This window comes from Balearica regulorum, chromosome 12 (genome assembly GCF_011004875.1).
Source record: "Balearica regulorum gibbericeps isolate bBalReg1 chromosome 12, bBalReg1.pri, whole genome shotgun sequence".
Lineage (NCBI taxonomy): Eukaryota > Metazoa > Chordata > Aves > Gruiformes > Gruidae > Balearica > Balearica regulorum.
In genome coordinates this window covers 15,871,297-15,899,059 of record NC_046195.1, presented here as the reverse complement: position 1 = coordinate 15,899,059, position 27,763 = coordinate 15,871,297, and the positions used below count along the sequence as shown (strand labels likewise).

Below are 27,763 nucleotides of genomic sequence, written 5' to 3'. Positions count from 1 at the left end.
TGCTGGAGGGCTGATTCCTGAATTTTATCAGCACACCAGGATTTGAAAATTGTGAACCAAATTACAGCAAATCCTTTGAGGAGTGTGAGGAGGCTCTGATTTACACACAGTCTCTAACAAGGGAGATTAGTTGGATTTTGCAGAGTTGTACGGTAGTGTACCGCTCCATACAGTCAAGTATCCTGCACAATCTTCCACTGATCACTGAGGAACAGAATATGTTCAAGCTAACTACAGGAAATATTTTCTCAGTGCAAATCTGGCATCCTTATTTAGCTTTTTATTCAGCCTTTGCAGTGAAGCTAGGTAATTGTTCTACATAATGATGTAGCATGCATCAAGATCTTTATGTGCTTTAGATAACGGCATTTCTTGCGAGTGGAGAAATTTAAATGAGATATCCAGCTCATCTCATTTAAGTGCATTCATATTTCAGACTGGTCGAAGAGATTCAAGTGCCTGTCTTCAATTAGAATGAGTAGGAGTTGGGTGTGCTTGTTTGCTGTGGAGGTTTTGAGAAGCCTGTGCTCTATGTAAGCTGGGTGAATTTCATAGCACAGAATTTAGAAAATTTCAGAAGACTTTTTGTTTGTAAGTAGTCTTTTCATTTGTACATACTTAGGTAAAGGAAAAATTGCATTTATTTTTAGGTCTGCAACTATGTGAACCTTGGAAGGAAAGGAAATTATAAAATTTATATACTATAAGCACCTTTAAAATATAATATGGACCATTGGTTCATTCCAGCCCAATGTTCAAAACCTTTTACCTGTATTCTAATTTCCATTCCCTGTCCTTGTGCTAGGGCTTGCCAGAATTGGAAATTTTTTGGCATCAGCTATTGTTTTGCTAGTTTTGTGTTGCTTTCTGATTTCAGCCACCGTTGTTCGTTGAGTGGGGATGATCTGAACAGACAGTGGTTGACACCCAATTCCCAGCTCCATCCAACTATTTACCACGCCAAAGGTCTTCTCTATTACCTGCACAGCACTGGCCGGGCTCCTCTGGTGAGTCTCTTCCAGGATCTTTTGCGAGTTACTGTATACGGATTGTTTACCGTAGTCGTGTGAACAGTCTTGATTTAGAGCTAGAGTGATTTGGAAATCATTATGTGCTGTTATAATTTCATCTTACAGAATTGTTTTGAAAGTCTTGGAATATTTATTACTTAATGAATCTTCTAACCAACAACTCCAAATTTCAGAATCTCTGCACACCTGGAATATAAATGAGAAAATGAGTTCCTTAAAGCTCTTTAATATCCTCAAAGTACTCCAAATAAGCTAAATATTATCAGTTGGTTATTGCTATTTTCATGATGATGATAGGGGAAATTCCACAAAGATTTAGTCTGAACGGACTGTGCAAAAGCCCACGTTGGAACAACGCATGCAATTGCAAAATCACAGGAAGCAGCCCTCGAAATGTCTGAACTTGTATGCTGCTTTGGTAATGGGAAGAAAATGACTGAGTTTGAGGGGTACCAAAAATTCATGAGAGGTGGAGTCTTGTCTCAAAGCTGCAACTGGGATAGGGCTGGGATCCATCCCATCTGCTCAATCTTGTTGCCCAGCAGAATGAAAAGATAGTTCTGAGAGCTCAGGAGAAAAACCACAGGGAGGTTCAAATGTTAATGAACAGATGTGGATGCACAGTCAGGCAGGAAATGTCCAAAGACACCAAATTCTCTCTGGGTTTGATGAGAAAAGCCCTAGACAAGGTGAAAATGTCTGAGTTTCTTTAAGTGAATTCTAATGGGAATGTGGTTTTTGTCTAAGGCAACAGCCCTGAAATTCAACTCTGCAGCCCGAGGAATATTGTGGAAACTCAACTCACCGTTGTAAATTTACTCACCAACCTTTTCCTTTAGTTCGGAGCAGTGTAGGATCAGTCTTGTTTTACCATGCTGTTTGCTATCTGGCCTTTCTTAATACACAACCATCCTCGTCATATCCAGGTGCATAAAGTTGAACACGTACTCTGCGAATTTTCATCATTGCTGAGTGAAGGGAGACTATTGATCCTATCATCTCCCTCGCTCACAGGCTGCATGCCAGAGTTGGTAAACAGGCAACCCAGCTATCTGACTATCTGATCATCCCTGTGTGGTTTCTGATACAAAAAATAATATTTTAGGCAGATAATATATTATGTCTTTTGTGTGTTGGTAATTCTGTAAATTGGTAGGTAATTGATACCCAATTGAGTTGGGTTCTCTGCCTTGAAATAAGACGAAAGCTACAAAATCCTGTTTGATATTCATAGAAATAAATTCTAGGTGGTACCTGTGGTTAACCTAAACTATGACTGTGTATTGCTGATAGCGTGGATGAAACACTAGCTGGAAAAATGTCTGTCATTAAGAGAACCAATAAATGCAGCTCTTTGGAAGGAGATATTACAGGGTAATTGCATGTCTGTTCAGACAGAGTTACTTCAAATATATGCACACAGCCTCAGGGGGCTGAATCTCTGGGGTCTGTGCAGTGCTGGCTATTTTCCTTTGGGAACAATGCTGGTTGTAGGTTTGCACCAATGAACAGCTCTTAGACTGCCCTGTTTGTCTTCCCCTTTGTGCCTTTGCCAGGTGGCAAGGGTGTAAGTAAAGCAGGAGCAGTTGTTACGGGGTAGGACGCAATTCACATGCTGCAGGTGTGGAAAGTGTGCGCTGCGGGGACGGGGATGTGCAGACCCAGAGCCCTGCAAAGAGAGCTGGAGGGGAGCCGTGGTGCAGGAAGGAAAGTTGATAGGTCAGAAACCAAAAGAAGCAGCGATGTATAAGCTATGAGATATGTCTAATTGTCCACCTAATTAGGAGCAGTGAGATGGTTCTTTATGCACATGTGACTTGGCCTCTCCAGTATGTCAACCTACTGTTTGTCAGAGAAGCTGAAAGAGTGTACATGCTCAGTTCCTAGATAATTAAACTCCCTGACTTGCTGCAGCTAAACTTACTTACTGTAGCTGGTAAATAAACATACTAGGGTAAATCTTGCCCTAATAGTTGGTGGAAGAAGCTCATCTACTCTGTCTGTTTCTCCCCTCTTCTATATGTATTTATGTAAGAATATGTATATTTTTTTTTACCCCATGTTTCTCCCCTATCTCTCTTTACACTGATCCATAATTCCCCCTTACCATCCTACACTCTTTTTTTTTTTGTCTCCAACATAAGCCTTGGAAAACTGTTTCATTGAAGTCTTGAAGCTCCTTTCTACTCAGTGGTGAATACTGGTTTAAAATGAAGCAATTCCTTCTCTTTAGAAATTCTTGTCTTTTCATTGACAGATTTCTGAATATTCCTGATAAAGACATGGAGAATATATGTAACAGCAGTGTGTGTATTGACTTCATATCTCAGAGGGCACTGGAATTGATTATTCTTTAAGACTTAGGTCAATATTTACCTCTTGGGTCATTAAATCCTGATTTTCATTTCTATACGAGTCGATATCTGCCTATAAAGGCAATCAAAACTTCCTCTGAAACTGGGAATGTGCCTTGTGCCTAGTTTATGTGACAGCTGACGTGAGAGATGGATTAGATAGACAGATAGATTAGTGTGGAATGAGCTTATTTGCCATGAAGATAGGTCATGTTCTGTGCTTGGCTTCCAGGAATTCACGCAAAGATCTGGCAGCATTGTGCAATACAATTGCACAATTGTATTTTCCTGAAAATTACGTAGCACAGGTTTTGAATTTAAAGATGACAAAGTGGTGACTAATTGCTTGGGAAAGCACAGATTTCAAATCTTCTGGGGATAAAGCTAGAGTTTAGGAGTTTAGAAGCAGAAAAGAGCCTGACAAATTGCTCTGGTGTTGTATCATAAGTTACCGTGAACAGTTAGGTTCCTGAGTTCCTGTGGGTTCTTGCACAGGTGTCGTGTTTACTTCTGCTGTGGACAGAAATGCACTGGTCTTGACTCTGAATCCCTGAGATCACGTCGGATTGAACAGATAAAACAAGATACAGCTGACTAACAAAGTTTGACACAGGTTATAGGCATGGCCCAGAGTCTAAGCTACTCTGAAGGGACCTCAAAAAAAAAAAAAAAAAAAGTTAACACCTCTCCATAGTTTTATAGTGCTTATTATGAAGAACCAGGAAACTTTTTCAATGTTCAAGATTTTGTCTTTTTTTTTTTCCTCCCCCTCCTCTCCCCAGGTATTCTGTGACTACCACGGACACTCCCAGAAAAAGAACGTGTTTCTTTATGGCTGCAGCATCAAGGAAACCTTGTGGCAAGCAGGCTGCACAGTTGACACAACAGTTATCACAGAAGATGTTGGCTACAGGGTAGGTTTGCTTTGTTCCTTTCTGCAATTATTGGCATGTATGTGCACCTGTACAGCTCGTTAAGATAAGGCCAGCTCACAAATTTTGGAGATTGGTGCAAGCTTCCCTTACTTCTGTGGAGTAATGGTCCAGAGAGTTTCAAATAATGTGTAATATTGTCATGCACCAGATATTAGCAAGAATATTATCAGTAGTTGGGTCCCTATTTATTTCACTTTAGTAAGATGCTGTGTTATATAATGTGGCCACATTTTAATAGAACTGCCCAATTTTTGTGTGGTTTATGATTTCTAAATATACATACACTTTTGTTTTCTTGCTCCACCATAATAAGAAAACAAGTAAGAATTATGTAATTGTAACTGAGAAAATGACAATGTGCCGCTGTCTTAGTTGAATTGCTTCATCGCACAATACTCCTGGTCTCACTGAAAATGCTAGAGAATTCAGCAGGTGTCAAACAGATCTAACATAGTGGGGTTGTAGCTAGGGAAATTCTTCTGGAATTAGAAAGAACAAATACTACAATCTGTTTTATTTCTAATTCATGTGAATGTCTTGTTCATCAAGCTGTTCTGTTCTGCCCGTCTCTCTTTTTTTTTTCTGTTTAGATGATATTTTCCTGTTAAATGACAAAGTTACGTGGAAAAAAAACCCAAACAACTCTAATTATAGTCTTGAAAAAGGTTAATTTTACAAAACATTAATTGTGGCCTTAAACTGATTATAGAGGTATAGCTTGATTCACTCCAACCTGAAAGAGGTTGAAAAGTCTTTTTCAGTTTATGTCTCTCTCTGATTTTCGCTGCTTCAGCACAAATACTAATTATCCTCCCATGAGGATGCCACATCTTTCGTGTTTATCTTACGGCAGTGTGCACAGCGTACTGAAACTTTGCTGGAAGAAAGTGCTCCAGCGTTCGTCATGAGAGGTCCCTGTGGCAAACGTTATTTTACAAAGAAAGCAGGGAGAGGGTACTTACAGTTGGGACATCTTTTGCTGCGTTTGAATTCAGAGGGCTTGAAAAGGCTGAGGATGGTTTGCTGTTACACAAACAGAATTCAAAGGCTGCTTTCAGCATCTGGAGCCTGTCTTGAATCGGTAAGGAAGAAAGGCTCCAAGGCTGTCCAAGAATACTCTGCAGTGGCCTATAAGAAAGATTTTGTGGGTCAAATCCTCTCTTTTGCACAAAATGAGAGGGGTGCCTGCTGCAGTTCCTGCCTATGGGTCACCCTCTTCCTCCTTCGGCTGGGGAACTGGATACGTAGAAGTACGCACCTGCAATCGCAAACTGCACCAGATAGTCACTACTGTCTCAGATCTGCTTTCTTGCACTGTTTGCACAGGTTTCTCTCCTGCCTTCTGTAGGTAGCTGGGGATTAATCTAGCCTCCACGACTGATTTTTTTTCTCCCCAGGAGCAGGAACCAAATACCTCAAGAAAATGTCGTTTTTGGAACAGCTTTTGCCTCATAGGTCATAGACTCAGCTGTAGCCTTTGGCAATATACAGGAGTAAAAGTCTTCATTGCCTTCTAATATTTGGTGGTCTCGGGTGACTTGCGCAGCATTGGCATCGCAAAGCCCAGCTTGAAGATTTGTCCTTTTGATTGCCATTCCAGTCCCCTTTGACAGCAATCTCTGCTGGGACATCAGTACAAAAACATAATTCCATTCTCTTCTAATGGGATTGGAGGTTTATGGACAGGGTCCTGTGTGAGGGGAGTAGCTTCCTTTGCTGTTGCACATGCTAAATCCAGCTGTGTTTAAGAAAGGGAACACAGTCACACTGCTGCAGCATTATCATAAAAGCATCCTTTAAAGGGTGTGTCTCTACCCTTTCAAAATACACTATTGAAAGATAATTCATGAGAAGAATGAGTAGAGAAGAAAGAACCATTAGTGTGAAATCCATTGAACGCTGGTAAAATGAAAAGAATATTAAATTCAGATTTGTTAATGCTCCTAAATGAACCCTGCGTACAGAGACATTACAGTTACCTGCCAGCGTTTTTATTTAATTAAATGTAAAAGATTGATTATGCATATAATTTCAATTGTTTTAAAAAGCTAAACTGGATTAGAGATCTGATTATTGTATTTGATAGTATATATTTACAAAAAAATCTGTGTGTTCATTCAGGTAAGGGCAAAATGAAAACTATCTGAACCTTCACATACAGTTTAACTGGATCTCATGATTGTGCTGAGGCTGATAAATGTCTGGGTGATATGGCTCTGCTGCATTTTTTTAATTCCTGTTCAACCCAAATCCAGGAAAACCTGGAAGCACTGCATGAAAGCATACTATTTTGTGATCCCCATGCAGGGAACAGCACTTTGAAGGCAATCCAGAAATGTTGGGTGCTTAGTCTACAGCAAGCAGCAGTCAATTTTAAAGATTCCTGTGTTCCGTATGCCCACGGGAAAGGGAGTAGTGTTGTGGCTCTTAGCAGCACACTGGAGATCTTGACTCAAGAGTGTGGCTTGCAGTGGTCTCAGATTTAAATGGACTCTCTTTCTCCACCTCAGTTTTTTTCATCTGAAAAAATGGATCTTATAGATCTTTAGATCTATACCTTATAAAACTCGTTAAGTCCATTAACAGCTGTAGCCAGAATATACTGAAAAATGAAGTTTACTTTTTTTGTTAGAGATGTGTACAGTTAAGCTGTTTGCAGGAGATACTGCAAAATAGTTTAGGCCAAAGATTTATCATTCACATCAAATATATTTTAGGAAAAGACGTTATTCTTTCACTTTCAGTGAAACCAGAAATTCCCTTACAGTGCTATGAAGTAAAGCTCAACAGAACGGAACTACAATCGCTCAGAATTGGTCAGTGAAACTGATTGTTATTGGAAAGTGAAATTAGCTGGTTGGTTTCCACTGCCCAAACTGAACGAAATTCAAGGGTAAATGCCATTAACAATAAGCAGGAATTCCTTCTGTATGATTCCATTCAGGTCAGATGTTTAAGAAAGCTGTTGTCAAAGAAATAATGAATGTCCTCATTTTGCTTGCTCTTCTCTCGATGGATCAAATGGTCTTTTGGCATGTGTTGTGGTTAGTATACCAGCACTAAAATTAAACACACGCACGCCCATACATGTGTGTATTTGTGTGTGTGTACCTAAAGGTCCAGTTTCTACAAAAAGCACACCTAGTTTTAATGTATCTAGTATATGTTTTTACAGAGTGTAAAAGTAACAGGTTTAGCACTCTGTAACGACTAAGTAAGTGTTACCTCTGCACTGATGGAAATATTTGATACTGCGGTGTATTAGGAGTGTTTATAGACTTTGTTGTTGGGAAATATGATATCTAGAATAACAAAATCACTCAGGGCTAAGATGTAATTTTTACTGGGTTTTCATGATTACTTTTTATTGTGATTCTCTAAATGAAGTGTATAAAATAATCATTTGGATTCAGATGAGAATATTTTGGTTTGTTTCACAATGCAAGTTTAATGTTGAGCTCTGTTTTCATATAATTATATGTGATCTTCAGGGTGAATAGACATCCTCTGTCTCTGCTCTAGGCTAGGCTCAGACAAAACTCCTCCCATAGCTTAATCCCTTGCCAAACTGTGGATGCGTGATGGGAGGAGATATTATATAGCTGGAGGGAGGAGAATGGGGATGTCGGGTACTGAACTATGACTGCAGCCCTCTCGCCAGCACAACAGGAAGCTGTAGGTTAACGTCGAAGCAGCTTGAGAACAAAACTCTGTGACTTCAGCAGTACCAAACGATTGAGTCTGAAAACGTTTGATTTTGAATGCGATATAGCAAGTGTAGTATATGTTTTGCGTTTTAGTCTTTGGGATGAAACAAATGTTAGAATCTGAGGATTTCACATGGGATGGACATAATGCACTGGTTGGAGCTATCTCAGTAACAGTATCTACAGATAGATTTGATGATATATGCATTAAAAACCACAGGTGTCTGTATGCCTGTATGATACAAACACATGCACATCTGTTCAATTCATTTTCTCATCACTGCTGATATTTTCTCATAGGCTCTTCCGAAAATCCTGGATAAAGTGGCCCCTGCGTTTGTCATGAACAGCTGCAGCTTCCTGGTGGAGAAGTCCCGGGAGTCAACAGCCCGGGTGGTGGTATGGAGGGAAATGGGTGTGTTGAGAAGCTACACTATGGAGAGCACGTACTGCGGCTGCAGCCACGGACTCTACAAAGTGAGTAAATCTTTCAAAGAACCCTGTGCTGCCACCCTCCTAAAGCACGGCTTGTGAGCTTGAAAGGGAAAAGCAGAGGAGATAGCCATCGTGTTGATGCTTAGCATTACGTTCTCTCTCCAGACCCATGTAGCCATGCTTCTGAGTTTCTCCTCAGAAACTCCTCCTCAGTTTCTCCCCGGAAACTCCTCCTCGGTTTCTCCCTCACTCTTTCACCTTCCATGCCAGGAAAGTAGAGTCTTTGCTCTGAGGTTTCATTCAACAGTGAAATAAAAAGAAACTTCAGTCTGGAGCCAAAAGCATTGAGCTAAAAGGAAGAAGTGTTTTTGACATGATACAGGGCACTTATCCCTATAAGGGCATTTACAGTGTTGTAAAAAATGTGTTGGCAGGTCATATGGACATCTCTGAGCCTAGTTCTAAGGTAATTAACTTGAATACTAGTGGCACTAAGCTTTTTGGTACAGAGTAGCTACCTGAGCATTCACCTGGCTAAATTTAAGAGCCTGCGCTGAGAATCCTGCATTTGGAGTTGCCTGTTACTGATGGCCAAAGGTAGCTAATCTAAGGATGGTTTTGACAGCTGTCCGTGAGCTCAGGGTATGCCTTTGTGATCTAGACAGACCTGAATTCCGTGTCAAATGACGTTCCAGACTTGGTAGGAAGGGCTGTACTTGTACTGAATGCATCAGAGACATCAGTCTATGAGATCTCCTGACACGTTTTAAGTACGCAGGATGAACTCTGGTAATTGCATTTGAGTGAGCATAATTCTCCATTCACTCTAATGGTGAATTCTTTCTCTCTTCCTTTCCCAAACCTGTTGCTTTCATCGAAAGGCTTCCATATTCCACCTCGTTTCTCCCACTAGGGAGCAATCCTTATCTATCTTAATAAGCAGTTAAGGATCCTAAAAGACCCTTAAGGAAAGAGCCATTATTACAAATAACAATTAATTAATAGGACATTCAAATGATTATCTTTGCAAGCTCTATACTAATCTTTTTACCTCTCTGTAGAAAGTAGCCAGGAAGTACTCAATTGCTGTTTTAACCCTGCTCTACTATACACACATCAATTCCAAGACAGGAAAGGCAGAAGGAAAAAACAGCAGACAGCTTAAAGAAAGAGAATATAATTGTCCTGGGCATTACATCTAACAGTCCCTACTCCTGAGAAGTGCTAATGGTTTTTTAATAGGCACCACAGGTCAAGACAGTGGGTTTGAATACTTTTTAGATAGTGAAGGAAAAAAAAATCTAATGCAATTGAAGTCAATGACAAAACTCCTAGTGATCTCCTTAGAAGAGGATTTTACTCATTTCCTAGATAACCACAGTAACACCTAAAAACAGTGACACATAAGATTGTATCAATATCAAGGATTTGTTCTCCTTCAGCATCTGTGAGGTCTTTAACCCAAATTTGCTTAATTTGTGCCATTAGATGTTTGAAATAGTAGGAAGAGAACATTAAATGCTGCATTCTGGTGTTGCATTTAAGCACTGTGCCATTCACAGGGGTCCTGTATTATATAGTAGAGGCACCAAAAATAAACAGAAAGACCTAATGCAGTTGGTTCAGGATTCTTCTTTTAAAGAAATCCTTCAAAATCTTTGAAATTATTTTTTACAGTCTTTCTTGTGTTCTTTTTCATCACTGATCCAGGACCACAGGCAGCCACTGAGGACAAAAGCAAGTTGACATATGAGGGCTTGTCACTCAAGACAGAATCCAGTGTTCTCATGGCCCATAAGAAAGTCTGTAAGCTGTAAAGCAGCTCTGAAATTTCCATTCTGAACACACTGAAAAGCTGAGTCCTGGTTAGATTATTGGGGTTTTTTAATGAGGTCGTATATCCTTTTTTTAAAATTATTGTTATTGTCTTTGTTTAGAATTATCATTCATCTCAAAAATAGTGGATACATAAATATTCCCATGAGGGAGCATTTCTTCATCATTTCTTCATCATTAGGATAATACAAACGCTTTTTGCAGTTTCTCTGATTAAGGCAGCTTTAAAGTATTTCCACTAATTTTTTTCCAAGTACACTAAGTACCCAACTTGTTAGTATCAAAATGGAATATAATTTCTTATATTGACATTTATGCTGGAGCTGCATATAAATACATAAACTATCTCTTTCAAATAATTGATATTAATAGGCTATTTCTTCTTCCTTTTAGCGATCTTCAGAGTTGGTTCTCCCTTGTTTGCTTGTTCTTACAAGTGGATTATTTAGGGTATGAACTTGACAGGCTGACTTGAAGATTTCATTGCATAATACCATTTATTACTCAGCTTCCATCTATCAAGCCAAAACTACTTCATTAGCATCTGGAAGTCCTGAAATTATTCCTGTAAACTGGAAATTAATCACGTAAGAAGTCACGTTTTTCTAGAGACTTCAACCTTGGTTGTTTGCTTTTGGACCCTCAAGTTGATGTGTGTGTAAACAATAGACTGAGGCTAATGGTCAGGCAGGAGGTGTCACCATCCTATATTTAGAGCTTTCTGATATTTGGATTAGTGGATTTGTGTTTAACCATGAATAGAATCTGTTTCATAATTGCATAGGACTGATCTCCCTGTAAGAATACGTCCAGAATCTCCCCTGGACAAGTATGCCCCTATGTTTTTGATACTTTTATACCTTGAAGTACAATACAAACAGCAGCTAGGATTTAAAACATCTCATTATGTGCAGAGAGGCTCCCAGGTCCAGCATCATTCAGTGTAGCAGTGGTCAAACCTCTAACAGAGTGCAGCAGACATGGATCCTGGTCTTTAGCTTTCTTTCTGCTTGTAAGTGATGGAAGTAGTTCGTTCAAGTAGCTGCTTTGCTGGCTATGACCACAGCTACAGTGACTGGAGTTGCACAGAGACATCTGATAGGGATTGCACAAAGGATTCAGGAAGACCAAGAAAGCCTTGTAAAGACTGCAAGAGGTTAAAATATTAATTGCACGAGGCTGGAAAGTGTGCCCACTCTCACCACAGAGCAATGTTGAGGAAGGGCTGAGGTAAACCATAACCTAGTTTTCTGATAGATGGATAGTCTGGAAAAGATGCTAGAGTTTTTCCAAGGAACGTGTGTGGCCTCTTTTGGAACGAAATGTAGCCTTCCTTTTAAAAAGAGTTTAGTGAGTGAAAGATAAGTCAGAAATTTGGTGCTATTGATATGTAAATGAGAAAGAATGGTGACCCCAGCCTCGTTTAAAAGTCATTTTTATGACTATAAATGGGGAGGAGGGCGGAAATGAAAGGAGAAAAGAGATGGTTTGTCTCTGTCGAATCTCCCTGTCTGTGTGATCAATGGAAACACAATAAGCCAACTACCCTTAAGGAAGTGAAACATAAAACTCAAGAAACTATTGATCTTATCTAAGGTTTTGTTCAACTAAGGAAGAAGAAAAGAAGGAGAAAAAAAATCCAAACTCTTTTTCATTTTGTCTGGATTGCCCAATTCAGTCTTAGAGGAGCAGTGTCTCTATTTGAAAGTTGCTAAAACCAAAGCTGCCTATTTCTGCAGGGAATTCTCCCTACTGTTTCTGCCAGTTTACAGCCCCATGGTCAAAACAGAAAACAATTTAAAAAAAAAAAAAAAAAAAAAAAAACAAACCACAAACCCCAAACAAAAAAAACCCCCTGCTTATCATCTCTTTTCTCATGCGAAGCCAGTCTGCATTATTCCCTCTTTGCAGTTTTTACCCCTCCAGCTCGCCATGTGATCTTTATTGCTACCTCCCTCTTGTGGGATGTAGAGTCCCTTCTCATCTTTGGTTTTCGAAAACTGGATGCAAGACTGTACTGTGGGAAGTTCTACTGAGTACAGCTACAATCATAGCTCCATAACAATCAAACTGCCAGTGACACATATTGACATTTTCTCAGGTTTCTTGTATGATTAATATTTTAACTTCCATATATCTCTTTGCTGTTACCATGTTCTATCATAGTACACTGTTTCACTATTCTTCTTGATTCCTTGTTACATTGCCTACTAATTAAGACCCTTCAATAGCATTTTGCACTCTGCTGTTCCATTCATTTATGGCATCTACCATCCTACAAGTTAATATCTTTTGTGCCATGGTATACAGCTGAGTTCCAAACCATGTGTGTTGGTAATAAAGTGTATCTCAAAACTTCAGCTTCGTGCTCTGTGAGTACATGTTAGAAAAGCATTTCCCTTGGCATGTTGTGCCTGGTGGAGGAGATGTAGGACTAACGGAAATAGATTTTAGCTTCTTGCTTCGAAGGGATTATAAACAACAAGAAGTAACAAATGAGTTTTAAAATTATTGCAGATATCTTGACAGTGCCCTTTGAAGGAGATTTTACTACTGATATGGGTCCCTCTTTGAAGAAAGCCTTTGGGAGAGCTGAGAAAAAAGATTTTTTTTTTTTTTCTGTCCAGTCTAATGCTTCTGAGTCCGAGGAATTGAATACCCCAAGTTTTCTCATTGGACTTGATTAGAGGGAAAAGCCATCCTTTTGCAGAGACACTGGAAGCAGAGAGAGCAATAGCAAGCAGCGTGGCCGTACAGTTCATAAGACTTTCTTTATAGTCATTCAAAATGTCTTTGAATAGAAGTGCTGAGACTTTGTCTAAATAGATTGAAGACCTTATATTGTCCATCCCCTTTAACCTGGCTAGTATTGGCTGAATTATTTAAAATGAGTCACAAACCAGTGATTTACCATGGAAGTGTGGCTGAACTGAAGCAATATGGCAAGATGATGCCTCTTTCTATTCCTTCAGAGGGAGCCTTCTCTGGTTTGGCCTGTTTCTGTCCAAATTGTTACTAATGTGTGATTTGTCCATTGAATTGCAGCACTATTTCGTTGTAGTTATCTGTAAGCAGTGAAGTATTTTCTTCATCTTCCTTACTATTGGAGATTACTTACCAGATTTCTATGAGGAATTTTATGTATGTTTTATTCATAAGCAGTTTATTACAGTTAACAGTCAGAAACTGAGTTGTTTTGATGGAGTTTGCAGGTCACATGATACTGCTGCTGTTCTCCAGTAAGATGTATGTTGTTTTTGTAATTGGAAGTCTGGTGCACGAACTTACAAATAATTTTAATTTGGCCTCTTGCCAATATTCAGCCACCAACAAAAATGGTTTCAGCAATATTCTTGCCACAAAGCATATTTGGTAAGTACTTGCAGAAAGGAAAAGTAAAGAAATAGGATATATTCTATGCTTTCTGGTGTATGTTTCTGGAAAATGCTTACATCATCTTCGCAAGTCTGACAGACTTTTTCTCATTTCTGATTTCTTTTGTCCCCCAGTGCTTATGCTTTTCCTAAGTATGTATAAGTCTCAAAAGCATTCAAAAGTTTCTTTTCAAAAAATCATCTCTGAAATGTGTGTGCTTAGCTGATCCTCTGTGCTCTGGGGATCTCATTCAAAAGCAGATGCTGAGAATAAGAAAGAATGATTTTCTTTCTGATAGTTCTGCTTCCAGTTCTGGTCCAAAGTGGCTCAAATTGGAAGCAGCTGTAACAGCAAGAAAACCGTAGAAAAAATAGTTATCTAAAAGTAATCTAAGGACTGAAGGTTCCAATTAAGGGTCTTGTTTGTTCTGTTTCCTTGTTTCCCAAGACAAAAGTTCACATCCTATTTGCTTTATTTTCCTGCTTCTTTTATTTCCACCAACCCCTTGCACTTAATTGATCGATGATTCAATTTGTAAGATATTTTAATTGTACCTTTTAGGCTTGTGGGCCTCACTTCATAAAGCTATCTAAGGGTTGATGGCATTTGGGAAGCAGGGAAAGATGTGGGGGAAGAGGAGAGAAAGGGTTTCTGAGCAAACAAATCAGGAGATAGTGGGTGTCTGTCATCCTTGGACACTTGTAGATTCTTATATGAACTGTTGCAGAATTTTCCCTCATTAGGTGTTTTTAATTTTTTTTTTCTGTTTGATTATGTAACTAGGAAGTAAAGAACTGGTTGACAGAATACCAACTAAGAAATCACATGCTTAACTGTGCTCAGATCTGTTTGGTTTGTGCCACAGTAAACAATAGGAGTTTGGAGGTGTGCTGACTCTGGTTCTCTTGGATTGTTTGGAAAAGCAAATCGCATAACTGGGGGAACTTTGTAGGGATTCTCTGGCCCTTACATCTCCAAGAAAACTGGAGTTTGTCAGTAGGACTATCCTGCTTGGTCTCATCTTTTGTGATGGATAATAAGTCAGTTGTATTAATGCAAGTGTGACCAAAAGTATGTGAAATGTAAATATAATCTCTGTTCCCCAAAGGCATGCGTGTTACTGCTATTTACTAATTTTTTGTGGAAGGTGCTCAATATTGTCATATGGGAGGGCCATTTATATGCATTTGAAAGTCTGCACGTTCTGTATTCAGGCTTCCACACCGTCTTCCCATTTCCTGATCCACTCCACAGCTGATTTACCCTTCTCAACTACTTGTCGTTTCTGGCGAAGGCTTATTTCTTATTTGTTTGGGTTTTGTGGGGGCAGGGGAACTGTTTTGTGGTTTTTGGGGGTTGTGGCGTTTTTATATGGGTTTTTTTGGTTTGGTTTTGGGGTTTTTTTTGTAATCCTATGTAGGACAAGACCTGTTTTCTGGTGCTAGTGTGACTGCTTGAAGCCTTTTGCTGAGAACATTTGGCCCCTCTTCCAAAGTTTGCCAAATGTAGATGTTCTGTGAATGACTCTGGAAAAGCAATGTGTTCTTAATCCAGTAGACAGAGTTTGCTGCTGTACAAACAAACAATTGTTTTCTCAGGGTGACTGAATAATTCCTTATCTCAAGAAGAGAGTTTTAGGGGTGGTTGCCTGCCAAATACTGTGCACTAGTCCATCTGTTGAGGTGTCCCATGAATGCTGCCTTGAAACAGATTTTTGGAAAAAGTCCTCCTCGGCACCTGCTGCAGTGGATTTCGGCTGTCACTCAGGCTGCCTGCTTTCCCATTCCTGGGTTGAAAGATTCAAGTGTTAGGGGACCAAGGGATGTTCCATTGTCTTTGAACTCACATGGTTACTAGAAATGGGAGAATGACACTTAATGGAGAAGAATGGACTCATGGCTTGCTTTAGCCTCCCTCTCCCCAAAGCACTAAAACCCAACACAAGAATTGTCGGGGGCACTGGGCAACAGTATTTCAGTCTTTCTCATTATTGGTGTATACCTGAGGAATGATATATTGGAAATTTTTTACATGTATAGCAAAAGATGATCACTGATGCTGGCTGGATCACAGATGAAGATACTAATTTAAATTGTTTCTTTTAATTATTTCTCCTGTGATGTTGAGCCAGCTGTATCCCTGACTTACTAAGTTCAGTGGTATTAAATCAAGGTAGGTTTGGATAATTAGCTTTGGAGGGATATTCCAGAGACCCTGACAGTCTTGGAAGGAAGGATGTGTTAGCAAATCACTGGGAACAGCTTGTGAACGTGCCCCTTCTGCCAGCTCCGTTACTGATAAAAGCCAGGAGAGGCACCAGACTTTATCCTCAGTCACGTACTGGTCGGTAAGTTATTTTAACTGCAGACCTTTGGTTAAAGAAAGTGGGAAAGTCTGTACAGAAGGGCTGTCGCAGTGGTGATTTTAACACACCTCAAACTGAGTTTGAGGCATTTCCAGTGGGAATAAGCCACAGGGAAGTCAAATCACAGCCTGCTGCCACAGCACTAGTCTTTTAATCTTGCTGCGCGATTCTGTTCTGAACTTTCCTGCCAAGGTTAGTACTTGTGTACCGAGGTTACTATACTGTAGGTTAGTACTGATGGCTGGCATTTACAGATATTTCAGTCCCAGACTTAGCTTTTGATGCAGCGTTTTGACAAAGGAGTGATGAATCTTTCCAGTATGGAAATGGGCAGCCCCATTAATAGTGCCAAAATGTGTGGTTTATGATATTTAATTGCTGGAGCAACATAGTAATTAGGCTGAAATTACATGTCTTTTGGTTTGTAGCCATATAACCTGTGATTTCTGGTCTTGTTAGGCTATATTGAGTCAAATGAATTAGTCCTGGACGAGAACTCTCCAAAGGCATCCCAGGGTGATGTTGCAGGCTGCCATGAGCAGTCCTAGCAGCTAAAATAACTTCGGGCTCAAGAGTGTTGTCCTCATGCCATTTCATGTGCATGGACATTTCCCCAGTTTCTTTCTCCTACAATTTAAAGACGACTCATTATATATCTGCAGAAACAGGAATGCTGAAGATAACATTAGCATAAAATGGAATAGACAAAAGGCTGTAGATAGAATAATATGGGATCTTAGGTCCCATTTTAGGACCTCAGTCATGCAAATCACATTTCTCTGTCTCTCCTACTTAGTCATTCAGGCTAAGAAATAGGATGCAAATCACAGCTTGGCAGAAAATATAGGTGCTATATCCTAACCCAGATTTTGTTGGTAAAAACATGTTACAAAAGAGAAAAATATGGTCCTGAACCACAAAGTAGTAAAAAATTTGCTAGCTTCTTTGCCTTTTGGAACCAATTTCAAAGCTGATACTAAGGGGATGTCTGCTTCTCCAGCTCCTAAGCAGACAGCCTGGCCCAATCTGCAGCCCTTTGGCAGAAGTAGTATCTTAAATCAACTCCTTTGTCTCTACTGTTGATGGATTATTGGGTGCTGACTGGCTGTGTAACTGGAGAATAGGTCCCATGCCATGTGGTTAAATTACAGCACAATAAAAAATGACGACAGGGGTGAGATCACAATAGATCTGACTCTGCAAAGCTGGGAGGTATCCAGTTCTGTTGAGGTTCAGAGGACATGGCTGGCATGCAGAATAGCAAAGCAGAGCAATCATGTACCACCTCCTTGGCCCACTTTTTTCAACCATCATATAATTGAAACAGTTGTCTTAACTCTGCTGTTTACCCCTTCTTTTTGGGACTCCTTGGAGTGCTTATTCCAAGAAATTCCTGCAGTCTCCTACGTTCCTTTCACTTGCTAATGATGTTAGCATTTCCTAGTTGTTAGTTCACTTTTTATTAAACCAAAGGATGTAGCAAACTCCTTGGGGCTGAGGAGTGGAAAACAGGTATTATCTTGATTCTTTCCTGTCTTGAATGCTGACATTCCTCTAGATTTCTTTTTTCCCCCCAGTGTATTGTGAACAACTGGCGTTTCTGCTTTGTTAATGGGATCTTTCTCCCTCAGCTGCTTTTGCACTTCCCTAGATACTTGGTTGCCACCCAGTCTTTCCATATTCCAATGCTGTATTTGAGAAAGGAAATGATAGGTACAGACTTAGAGGATTTATCAAACTTTTTCTACAAAGAGAATGAGCAACAAGACTATGTAGAATCAGAAGTGCAAGTATTCTGTCATGCCATCTTCCACAATTTGAAAGAGCACGATTAGATGGAAGAATCCCAGGTTTTGACATTAGAGATTGGGGCAACACAGATGCTTGAAGAAAAGAAAAAAAAAAAAATCCATCTGTAATGCACTTGAGGTTGCATGGAGACATTGCATTTTGTGAGAGAACAAGATATGAATCAATAGCTGATCTCCATATTTTTACCCTGCTGACAGGATCCTGTTATTCCGGTCCCATTTGAAAATGAACAAAATCAGTGTACTCACGCAGAGACATAAAAACAACAAATGTTGTCACCTTGTGACCAAGGGAGCGGGTCCTTCCATGTGCTGTAAGGAGGAACAACCTCTCCTAATATTAAAATCAATGCTGCCATGCTCAGAAGTCAAACAGTCTTTTGTAGTGCCAGAAGGCTGAAAATGACTAGTAATTTGTGGTTGGGCTAATCTCTGAACTGTATTTATTCAGTTTATGGGTATAGCTGAAGACCTGATTTGACTTGAGATGTGGATTTGTTAGGGCCTTAGCTATGTTCACAGTACAAATTATTAGAGCAAACAGAAAACTACAGGAGTGAAGCAAATTAGATGCTTAAAGATTATTTTTAATTTTCTATTATAAATATTGTAGTGGTGATACAAATCAGACCACGTCTGATTGCGGTCACACACACACGTATGTGATTTTTCTGGTTGAAATGTTACTTTTATTTGAAGCCCACTAGGCAATCCTGAATGCCCTGACCTTGAATGCCCATGGGATTTCAGTCTGCTGAAGAAAAAAAACTCTTGGGAAGGATAAGGGATAGAAAAGCAATATTCCTAATGAAAACTAACTGCAGTATTTCAGTGGTGTCCCTTTAAAAGTCAAAATATCATTGCACATCATCCTTTCAAGTTTTCTGTGGAATTACAGCAGCTAGCTTTTTGATTTCTGATGTCTCTCTTGCTTGTTAATCTGGCCCCGTGTGGATTTATTGTACAAATCTATTTGGCAGCTGAAAATTGCCCTTTGATGAAGCTCCTAGTCTAATCATGAACTCCTCAGGCATGGAAAATAAGAATGGGGAGGTGGCAAAAGCACAGGCTAAAGGAGCCATGTTTGTCTTTCACTCTGCATGGATTTTAGAAGCATCTAAATTTCAAAGTCTTTCACACACAGGATTTTCTGCAAAGATTGATTTTGCTTCTCTTAAGATCATAAAATTTGCCATGCTGGATCAGACCACTGGTCCATATAATCAGGTATCCTGTCTCATACAGGGGCTGGTTTCTCATGGCTCAGAAGAGAACAAAACCAGCCTGTAACGCAACTGATTCAATTACACTATAAGACACGGAAAGGAAATAATCCTAGCAGACTGACCTACCTCTCCTCCACTTCATACACTGCAGCATGAGGCCTGATTATCATTATCACAACCTTGAAATAATGAGCTACGTTCTTTGTGAATAATTATGGCACTTTTTTCATCCCCTTTCATAATCTTTTCTCAGACAGGGCTTCCTGCAGCAGTGAATTCCACTAGTTGATGCCTATAATATGCATGTACTGTCCAAAAGCTATATATTAAAATCTAATCTCCCTTCTTTCCCTGTTCTGTCCCTTTGCTGGTTTCTGCATCCTTGTAAGACACACTTCCCACAGCTGCAGTAGTTCCCAGCCTGTTTTGTCTGTCAGCTTGCTGTGTTTGCTGCCATGCTTATGCCTCTATTTTCTACTCCCAGGTCCCCTGGTCTGGTCTTCTCTAAAATCAAATTACGTGGTCTACTCATTCTCTCCAGTTTCAAAATCTGTGGATACATCCTGGTTCTACCCACGTCTTGTCTCTTTGGTCACTTTCTTTCCATTACAGATTTATTATTTTTATGTGTGCTAAACTCTTGTAACATAATTAAGTTACTTTCTTTTTTTTTTCTTTCTACCACAAAACATGTTTCAAATTACCCAATATACCAGGACTGTCTGTTACTCCTCCCCCTTGAATGTACTAAACTTCTTCCTCTGTGATCACTAAAGTCACTGTATGTGCCCTTGCTTGCTACTCTAAGCATCATAAATAATACACGTGTGTAATACTGTGTCTGTGATGCCATGGGTTTTTCCTTGAGTTAGGGGTCAGGTCTTCCAGCTGGAGAAGATGGGTATTGCATGAGCCCACACCTGGAGAGGCTGCTTCTATCACAGCTCCTCGAGGACAATAGTAGTGTCCCTTCTGACACCTGACAAATATTTCGGTGTCATAGGAAGAGCAAACGGGGCTCAGTTCTCCTGCTCTTGTCTGCCATGTCCAGACGCAGCCTGTCCTGTAGCAGGGAAGGCTGCAGTTTCTGGGAAAGGTATTAGACACTGAAAACGGAACCTTAGTAACAAATTCACAGAGTTTTAGTGGTCAAAAGGGACTATTAGCTCTTCTGGTTTGACCTCTCATACATCATAAGCCTTTGGGCTTCACCTTGGCAGCTTTGTATGAAGCCTGATGACTTGTGTTTGTGTAAATAGGTTTTGTAGAAAAACATTCAGACTGAATTTGAGAACATCACAGGATTGGAAATCCATCTGATCCCCTGGTATTTTGTTCCAGGGGTCAGTAACTGTTACATATTATTACCTTATTCTAATTTGAATTCATCTGCCTGCTGTTTTCACCTGTATTCTTGTTTTTCTCTGCTAGTTTAGAGAGACCTTTAGTAACTTGCAGTTTGTTCTCTTAAAGGTACTTACACAATACAACCAAGTTACCTTTCAATTTTTTTGATAATTAAACAGGCTGAATTCTTTAATAGTTTGTCTATATCAGAACATGCAGGAAAGGGCCTCTGAATTAGCTAAAGGTGTGAGTGGAAAGTCCTGTGCTAAACCACATTAAGCTACATGTCAACACTCTGAAGCAGAATTAAGGTGGCCTTAATTAAATTTGGCTTAACTCATTTCTAAAGTAAATTAAGCCAAACTAAATTGCAAACACTTTAATTCTGAATAATAGAGCAGAAATATGTGCTTCTGTATGTGATAAACTTGTACTTGTAAAGGATATGCTTTTGCCAGATGAACTCTGAGACAGAAGTTGATGTGCCTAGCAGGAGACTTTTGGATGGAATTTGGAGTTTTATGGTTTATCTTTAGGTAAAACTCTATATTGCATACTGCATATGGATGATGAAGAAAAAAATTGCTATGATCTGTCTTGGGTGTGCTATATGCTAATTTTTGTCCAAGGAAGAAATTTTGATGCACGTGCTTGCTAGATGGTGGGAGATCTACAAGATACGTGGTCTAGAAAGAGACATTTCAGCACAGCATACCATCTGCGGAAATGCAGGCATCAGGGACAATTCAGAAATCATTTGCATACATGCCATAAGTAGGGAAGGATCAGAAGAAAGCTGAAGATAGTATAAATCAAAAAAGATGTTGGTTACTTATAGCCATCATGTTGTGTGATATTCTTCTCTCAGATACTCATTAAGACAGCTACTGCCATATACAGAATTAGAAAGATATCTTTGATGAATTCTTTCTTGGTTTAAAACAAAAAAACCAGTGATATATTTTCAATCAGGTAGTTGCCATAAGTTAGCCTCCCTTAGCAAAAGTGGACAGAGGAGTAAACAAAAGTCTAATGTGACAGTACATTGTCTGCCTAGAGCAAAAGAATAAGATACAAAGGCAAGTTTGGATGATGTGTGTTGGAAACATGTGGCAGAGAAGTATGCAGAATGGTATATTGTAGGATTCTTCAAGGCTCTTGATGAAAAAGAAAGACAAAAGTCTTGGTCATTTTTGTCACGGAGCTTTTTAAACTGTAAGGAAGGAAAGATAGAAAGGTAACCATTGGTTGCACAACTGATGTGAAGCAGAAAACCTCTTTTTGAGAAGTGCGCCATGTTCCAGTGGTCATGGGGGTCACATGGATGAGGGACCCTTGCGCTTTGGAGGAAGAGAACTAACCTTTCATGAAGCAAAACAAAATAATGCTGAAGGAGGGGGGGAAAAAGGTGGGGACGGGGGGCAAGTTCTATGTAAACAAATGTAGTTCAAACTGCAGTAGCTTGTCAAGAAATTGAACCAGTGTGGGGAAAACTGCAGAAGGAATATATTTCTCAAATGTCCGTATACTACTGTTAAGCATCTAAGTAATGAGCAAGGCCAGTTGAAAGATCTTACGCTTGATAAAGTGTAATGCAATTGCGCATACTGAAGCCTGCTAGGAAAATTTTGGAATTTCATTTTTGGAATTTCAGAATCTCCGAATACTGGTCTATGCCCTGCTTGGGAAGGACAGAAAGTGTAGTAAGCATGTCTGGCTGGGATGGGGGGGAACTGGCAGTGTGTTACATCTTCACTTACTGATAATTCAGGTCTACATATTTACAGGAACACTGACAAAGTCTAGGAAATTAGCTGCCTTGGCACACTGAATTAAACTAGAAAATGGGATGAGTTACCTCGTAAGAACTTGTATTCCATACGGAGAAAGTAAATGTGTAGCTATGGACTTCAGTTCGGGCGAGAGATACCTGAGACTTCATGCGGCGGCAGCAGCAGTGAATACTATTAAAGATTCCAAACATTACAGATGACTTGTCTGACACAAAAGGTGATGTATCCAGTATAAGTCTATTTTGGACTACCTTATAACAGGAAAGGATGAATTAATCTTTGGTGTGGGAGTTTGTGGTTACCTAGACACCAGTGATCATGACCCAATTACATTTAATATGGGCAGAGGACAGTGTTCCTATTAACATGTGTTCCTGTATATATTTCCTTAATAAGGGCTGATTTTGCAGAGCTGAGGAAATATTATAGGTAAAGCAGACCACAAGAGGAAAAAAAAAAATATACAGAAGTATTATGAATAAAAACTGAGTCCTTTTTTGAAAGGGTTTTGTTACATATCCAAAAAGGCACAATTCTCTAATCAAGAATTGAGGACATATTCATTTAAAACCGATTCTGGTTTAGTAGCAAAGAGAAGGCAGTAATTAGAATGTAGAGGACAGTGAATCATAATATTGATGAAAAATCTACACGATAGATTGATTATAGTAAGACAGATTTCTGTTATTTCAGTCTAAGTTTCTTGTTTGTTAGCACTAATTGTTTGCTAGTATTTCTGAATGTAATGAGTAAACAACAGTAGAGGTCATTTTCCTAAATGTGGCTGATGGAAATAATCTTCTGAGGGATAATAGCATAGATTCATTGTCACTGAATAAAGAGAACAGGGTAAATAGATACCAGCCAATGTAATGTAGGAAAATAGATGTAAAAAGCTAAAAAGTAAAAATTCATGGCTGTCAGTATTAAGAACAGTATGAAAGCTTGTGATACCATAACTAGAAAATAAGCTCTAGAACAGTATTATAGGAATTATTGCCTTGAAAGTATTGTTAAACAGATATTAAAGTAGTACCTTTAATTTGTTAGAGGTGTTTCTTTTACTACCCATAATGTTGTTAGTCTTTCCAAAGATTATGGTATGTTATAGTCTGGGCATTCTCAATAATGATGATGATAAACACTGATTATCATTCCCCTTTATCAATTCTTCCTCTAGGATTTATTAAGCCACCGAACAAGGTGCAGAGGGAATGTGCTGTTCCCTCTCCAGGTGCCTTTGTATCTGCCATGGATCAGCATCTGTGAGACATACCTACCCGGTTTGTTCCCTCTGCCCCAGGTATGGGAAATCTTCCACTCAGTTGGCTGCCCACTTAGTCCTAGCAACTTTTTTGCTTTAGAGATCAGATTTAAAGAGTCTTACCAGGCTGATACTAAGACTCACGCACACCTCCAAAGATGGTTTACCTCATTTTCTGTTGTCATCATCATCATCACCACCACCATAGTCAATGCTTCCTCAGCACCTTTCACCACAGGAGGGAAAAATATCAATATATAATTGTGGAAAGCAGGTGTTGTTTTTGAAACCTTCTGATATTTCAAGCTGATGTTCCCTTTTTGCACTAGGGTGAAAACACAGCCTTTTAAAGTAACTTGTAAAAATTGAAAACAGCTGATCATAGAATAGATCGCTACCCTCTTTTGGGGTGAAGAAAACTCAGATTCTAGTCTGCCTGATTGAAAGCAAGGACTTAGATCACCAGATGGTTCTTTGTTGAACTTGTCCCTGCTTCTCATGTAAGAGGTGTTACATTTTGTGTAAATAATGAGATATTTCTTGAGCCAAAAAAGGCTAATTCTGTAACTCAGTAGCAACAGTATTCACCTAAAATGTCACCCAAGAGCTGAGCAGCTCTTCCTGATAAAAGTCACCTCTAACCTGTTATACTTTCACAAAGAATTTTTGGCTTAGATTAAAAAAAAAAAAAAAAAAAATGCCCCAAAAAACCCCAACCAAAAAAAACCCCAAAACCCCAGCTTTCTCAAATTTCTAACCAAATCTCTTACTTGTTCCACCTCTTCTTAGCTTTTGGAATAAAGCAGAAAGTTTCCTTTGGGGGTGCTGGAAATAATGACTGAGCTCCACAATAAAATTGAATCAGAGATTCATACAAAGCAACAATGAGAAAGATGATTTTTAATGAGTTTGAGGAAGATACTGCAAATGAGTTTGAGAGAGAAGTACAACTATGTGCACCTGGGGCTTAAAAAAGCCCAGAATTTTTTTTTTTCATTTTACAGTAGTTTATTCCTGATGGAGATCACTTATTTTGTAAAATGTAGTTTAAAATAGATATATGGATTTGCTTTTGCCACAGGATCAGAAGGGCAGTTTGCATTTCTGTGGAAGGTACTTTTTTTTTTTTTTTTGGTAGTCATTCCATTAAAAGCTGTTGGTCACCAGTTTGCAAGTGCAGAGACTTGTTCTGACTTGGAGGGGATAAGTGGTAGTTTATAAATCATATAGTTATATGATTTTATCTTGCAAGATAGTTGAAAGTTGAGTGAGAAGAATACTTGGTTTGAAATGCTAACTACATGAAAACACTGGAGGAGGAATCTAGCACTTCTGAAGGTATTTACTTTGCCCCTCTTTTTCCACTATATTATACCTTTGATTCCATTTTTATTACCTTCCCTCATATTTTTATCCTAGCCTTCAGAAGAAATAGGCTTGGATCTGGCTGCCATCTGAGTTAGGGAGAAGGGCTATGTATAACCATGTCATGATGGCCCAGAGCGTACATGCCTCGCTGGCTGGCAATGATGGAGAAGAACGGAGACAGCCCTACTATACAACATAAACAAGCCTGAGCAACTTGGTACCTTGCTCACAACCTTCAGCTGTCCTGCACCCAGGTGAACAGGCACCTGAAGTCAATGCTGTAGCCTATGCTACTAGAACGAACCTTCTACCACAGGTGAAAGTAATGAATGTGCTATGTGATGGACTCTGTTCCCCACAGCCTGATGGTCCACACGGATTTTGCAGTAGGCAGCTGGACACCAATTTTGCACTGACCTTTTAAGAGCAGCCCTTTTGTCTTTTCCAGTGAGGAAGAATGAAATAAACGGGATCTGAAAGCAGAGCTCAGGCTGGCTCCGAGAGCATGACAGAAAGGTCACTTTTCTGATCAAGTCAGTATGTTTAGTGATTGGAAGGGCTTCCAGGGGTCAAAGTGTTGAAGCTTTTTCTGGGACAAGCACAACCCCGCTAACCTCCATGTACACTGAAATGACTTGAATTTCTTATCTGGTTGATCAGCTCTAGGTAAACGTGTTGCATAGGCTGGATACCTGCAGCAAGCCGCCAAAACTGCTTCTGTGGTTTTGCACATTCTGTCCTCACAAACACTCACCAAATCCTTTGGTTTGTGTATCCTGAAGTATGATATGTACTGGGGCCTGGTATTAAATGTCAGCTTTGAAAATAGGCCTTGTCGTGACTAATGCAAAATTCACTCCTGTGGTTAATTTAACGAGATAGATCGGCAGGCTTCATACATTTATTAAACAACCATAATTATATTTATATTAATGCTGGTCTCTGCCCAGGAGAGATTCAGGCCTGGCATAATAGGATTTGTTCATAATGTAGAAGTGAGATGTCTGAATATAGATACAGTGAGAAACTCAGGACTGTAAGAATGAGGCAGTGTTGTGGGCTGAGATTGAGTAGCTCTGGGATGTTCGGATGCTGGTTGTGCAGGTGAGGCTGTGGATTGTGACAAAGGTACATGATCAGAGCTCATGTCAGGCTTTGGGAATACCGACAGCTTTTTGCTTATTCTGGATGCTGCAAAGTGGGTTGAAATTAATTGGCAGAGGTATTGACCACTCAGGTGCACTGCGTTTGCATGCTCATTTGCTTTAAAAGGTCAGCAAAGCACCCTGACAATTTTAAAGGCAGCCTGCTGTGTCTGAAGTGTATTTAGCTTCATGCTGTCTCCTCTGCAGGATCAAGTTGTTTTGGTGTGATACTAATCACGTAGCACATCTTTACATGGACAAGATCATTGCTCAGGCTTTGGAAACAGATAAGAACTGGATTCCTTCTGAATCTTCCAGTGTACAATTACGTTGTTTCAGGAAAATGGCCCACGATTATTGCCCTGTTTTGTTCTGTCTGGTTGCGCTGATGTCCTGGGAATAAAGCAGAAGGTTTCTGGGACAGTGGCAGCTCTGCTCAGTTGGTTGCAGCCTCTACTGGATTCAGCAGCATCTGTCTGCTTCTTATGCTGACACAGTGCCCACCTCTCCTTCTCTGCATACTGATGTCCTGTATCTTTAGTCTGCTTGTCTGTCACTGTAAACTGGGGAGAAACAAAGCTGACAGTGTTGGATTGAAGGGCTGTAAGTGGTTATTGATTCCCAGGCCTCTTGCACTCCTAGAGGTGGGGGTCAGGAAAGGGTGTGTGTTTGAGTACAGGCATGAGCATGCAAGTTTGTGATAGCATGTTAGCACGGGTGAGTAATAGGATGTACATGATTATGTTTTTCAAGTGGACTTAGATACGCTGCAGCTAGCTGTGTGCTGGTATGCACGCTAGAGGATGCATTTGTACGTTATGCTTGCAAGAAGTTGTGCACAAGGGGGGGTGTGTGTGTGTGTGCATTTATCTCTGCTTATAGGCAGAACCCGAAACATATGTAATTGGCATCAGTATTTACTGCTTGAAGTATATGAGTGTATGTAACTTGTGTATATATGTGTCATAGCACATGGGGCTACTTGTGGGTCTGTATTGGGCTAGGTGCAGGTAAAATGATGGTGAGCTGCGTGGCTTTCTGTTGTTGTGTGACACCATCACGGTTGCTAGTGCTGGTAGGACGGGGAGAAGGAAGAGATGGATAATCTTCAGCCTTCCTGCTAAACCTTTCTTGCATAGCATATGTGGTAGTCTGTAGTAGCCTGTGAAGGGGAAAGGGAGGCTCATTTCTAAATGAAGACTGGAAAAAAAAAAATGCACACAGTAATGATGAAGGTCAGATTTCATTAGCTTCTGATATCTCTGATCACGGGAAAAATTCACATTTCCTTGGTGACCTTTTAGTAAATGCAAAGCTGGGGGGGAATCTGTCTTTCAGTTCCTTTACGTTTCTAACTAATTAGAGTGGAGGTGTGGAGTGTGGTGGATTGCAGTGAAGCCTGCTGAAGGACAGCACGCTCCAACACTGGCGTTTCTGTGCGTGTCACATATGGTGGCCCACAGGACAGCAGAGGAGACAAATGCCTTCTGAGGCCCTGTCCCACCCCTTCTTCCAGCCGAGATTGGAGCAGAAGGGTAGGGCAGCCTCCTCACACCTGCAGTTCTGTTCAGTGACACCCTTTTGATGTAGGGGTGCCAAGGTGGGGGAAGGCTTGTGCTGTTTTGCATAGGGAATGCCTGTCAGTACTGTTTCTTTAAGATGGTGTTACCTGCTGCATTGCTGAAAAAGGTTGAAAGGAACACGCCTTATGTTCCTTGGCTTTTCTCACCTTTCTTTAAGGTCTTCTAGAGCTCTTTAGAAACGTCTTTCT

At 39.9% G+C, this 27,763-nt stretch overlaps 1 protein-coding gene across 1 annotated transcript in view; it reads left to right on the top strand.

Annotated features, from left to right (window-relative positions):
• Nucleotides 1-27,763, top strand: part of AGBL1 (AGBL carboxypeptidase 1) — a 269,330-nt gene that overhangs the window by 133,891 nt on the left and 107,676 nt on the right. Inside the window, exons 18-20 of the mRNA XM_075764872.1 lie at nucleotides 878-1,007; nucleotides 4,168-4,299; nucleotides 8,328-8,504. Coding sequence (XP_075620987.1) covers nucleotides 878-1,007; nucleotides 4,168-4,299; nucleotides 8,328-8,504 — 439 coding nt within the window. The remainder of the gene's footprint in view (nucleotides 1-877; nucleotides 1,008-4,167; nucleotides 4,300-8,327; nucleotides 8,505-27,763) is intronic.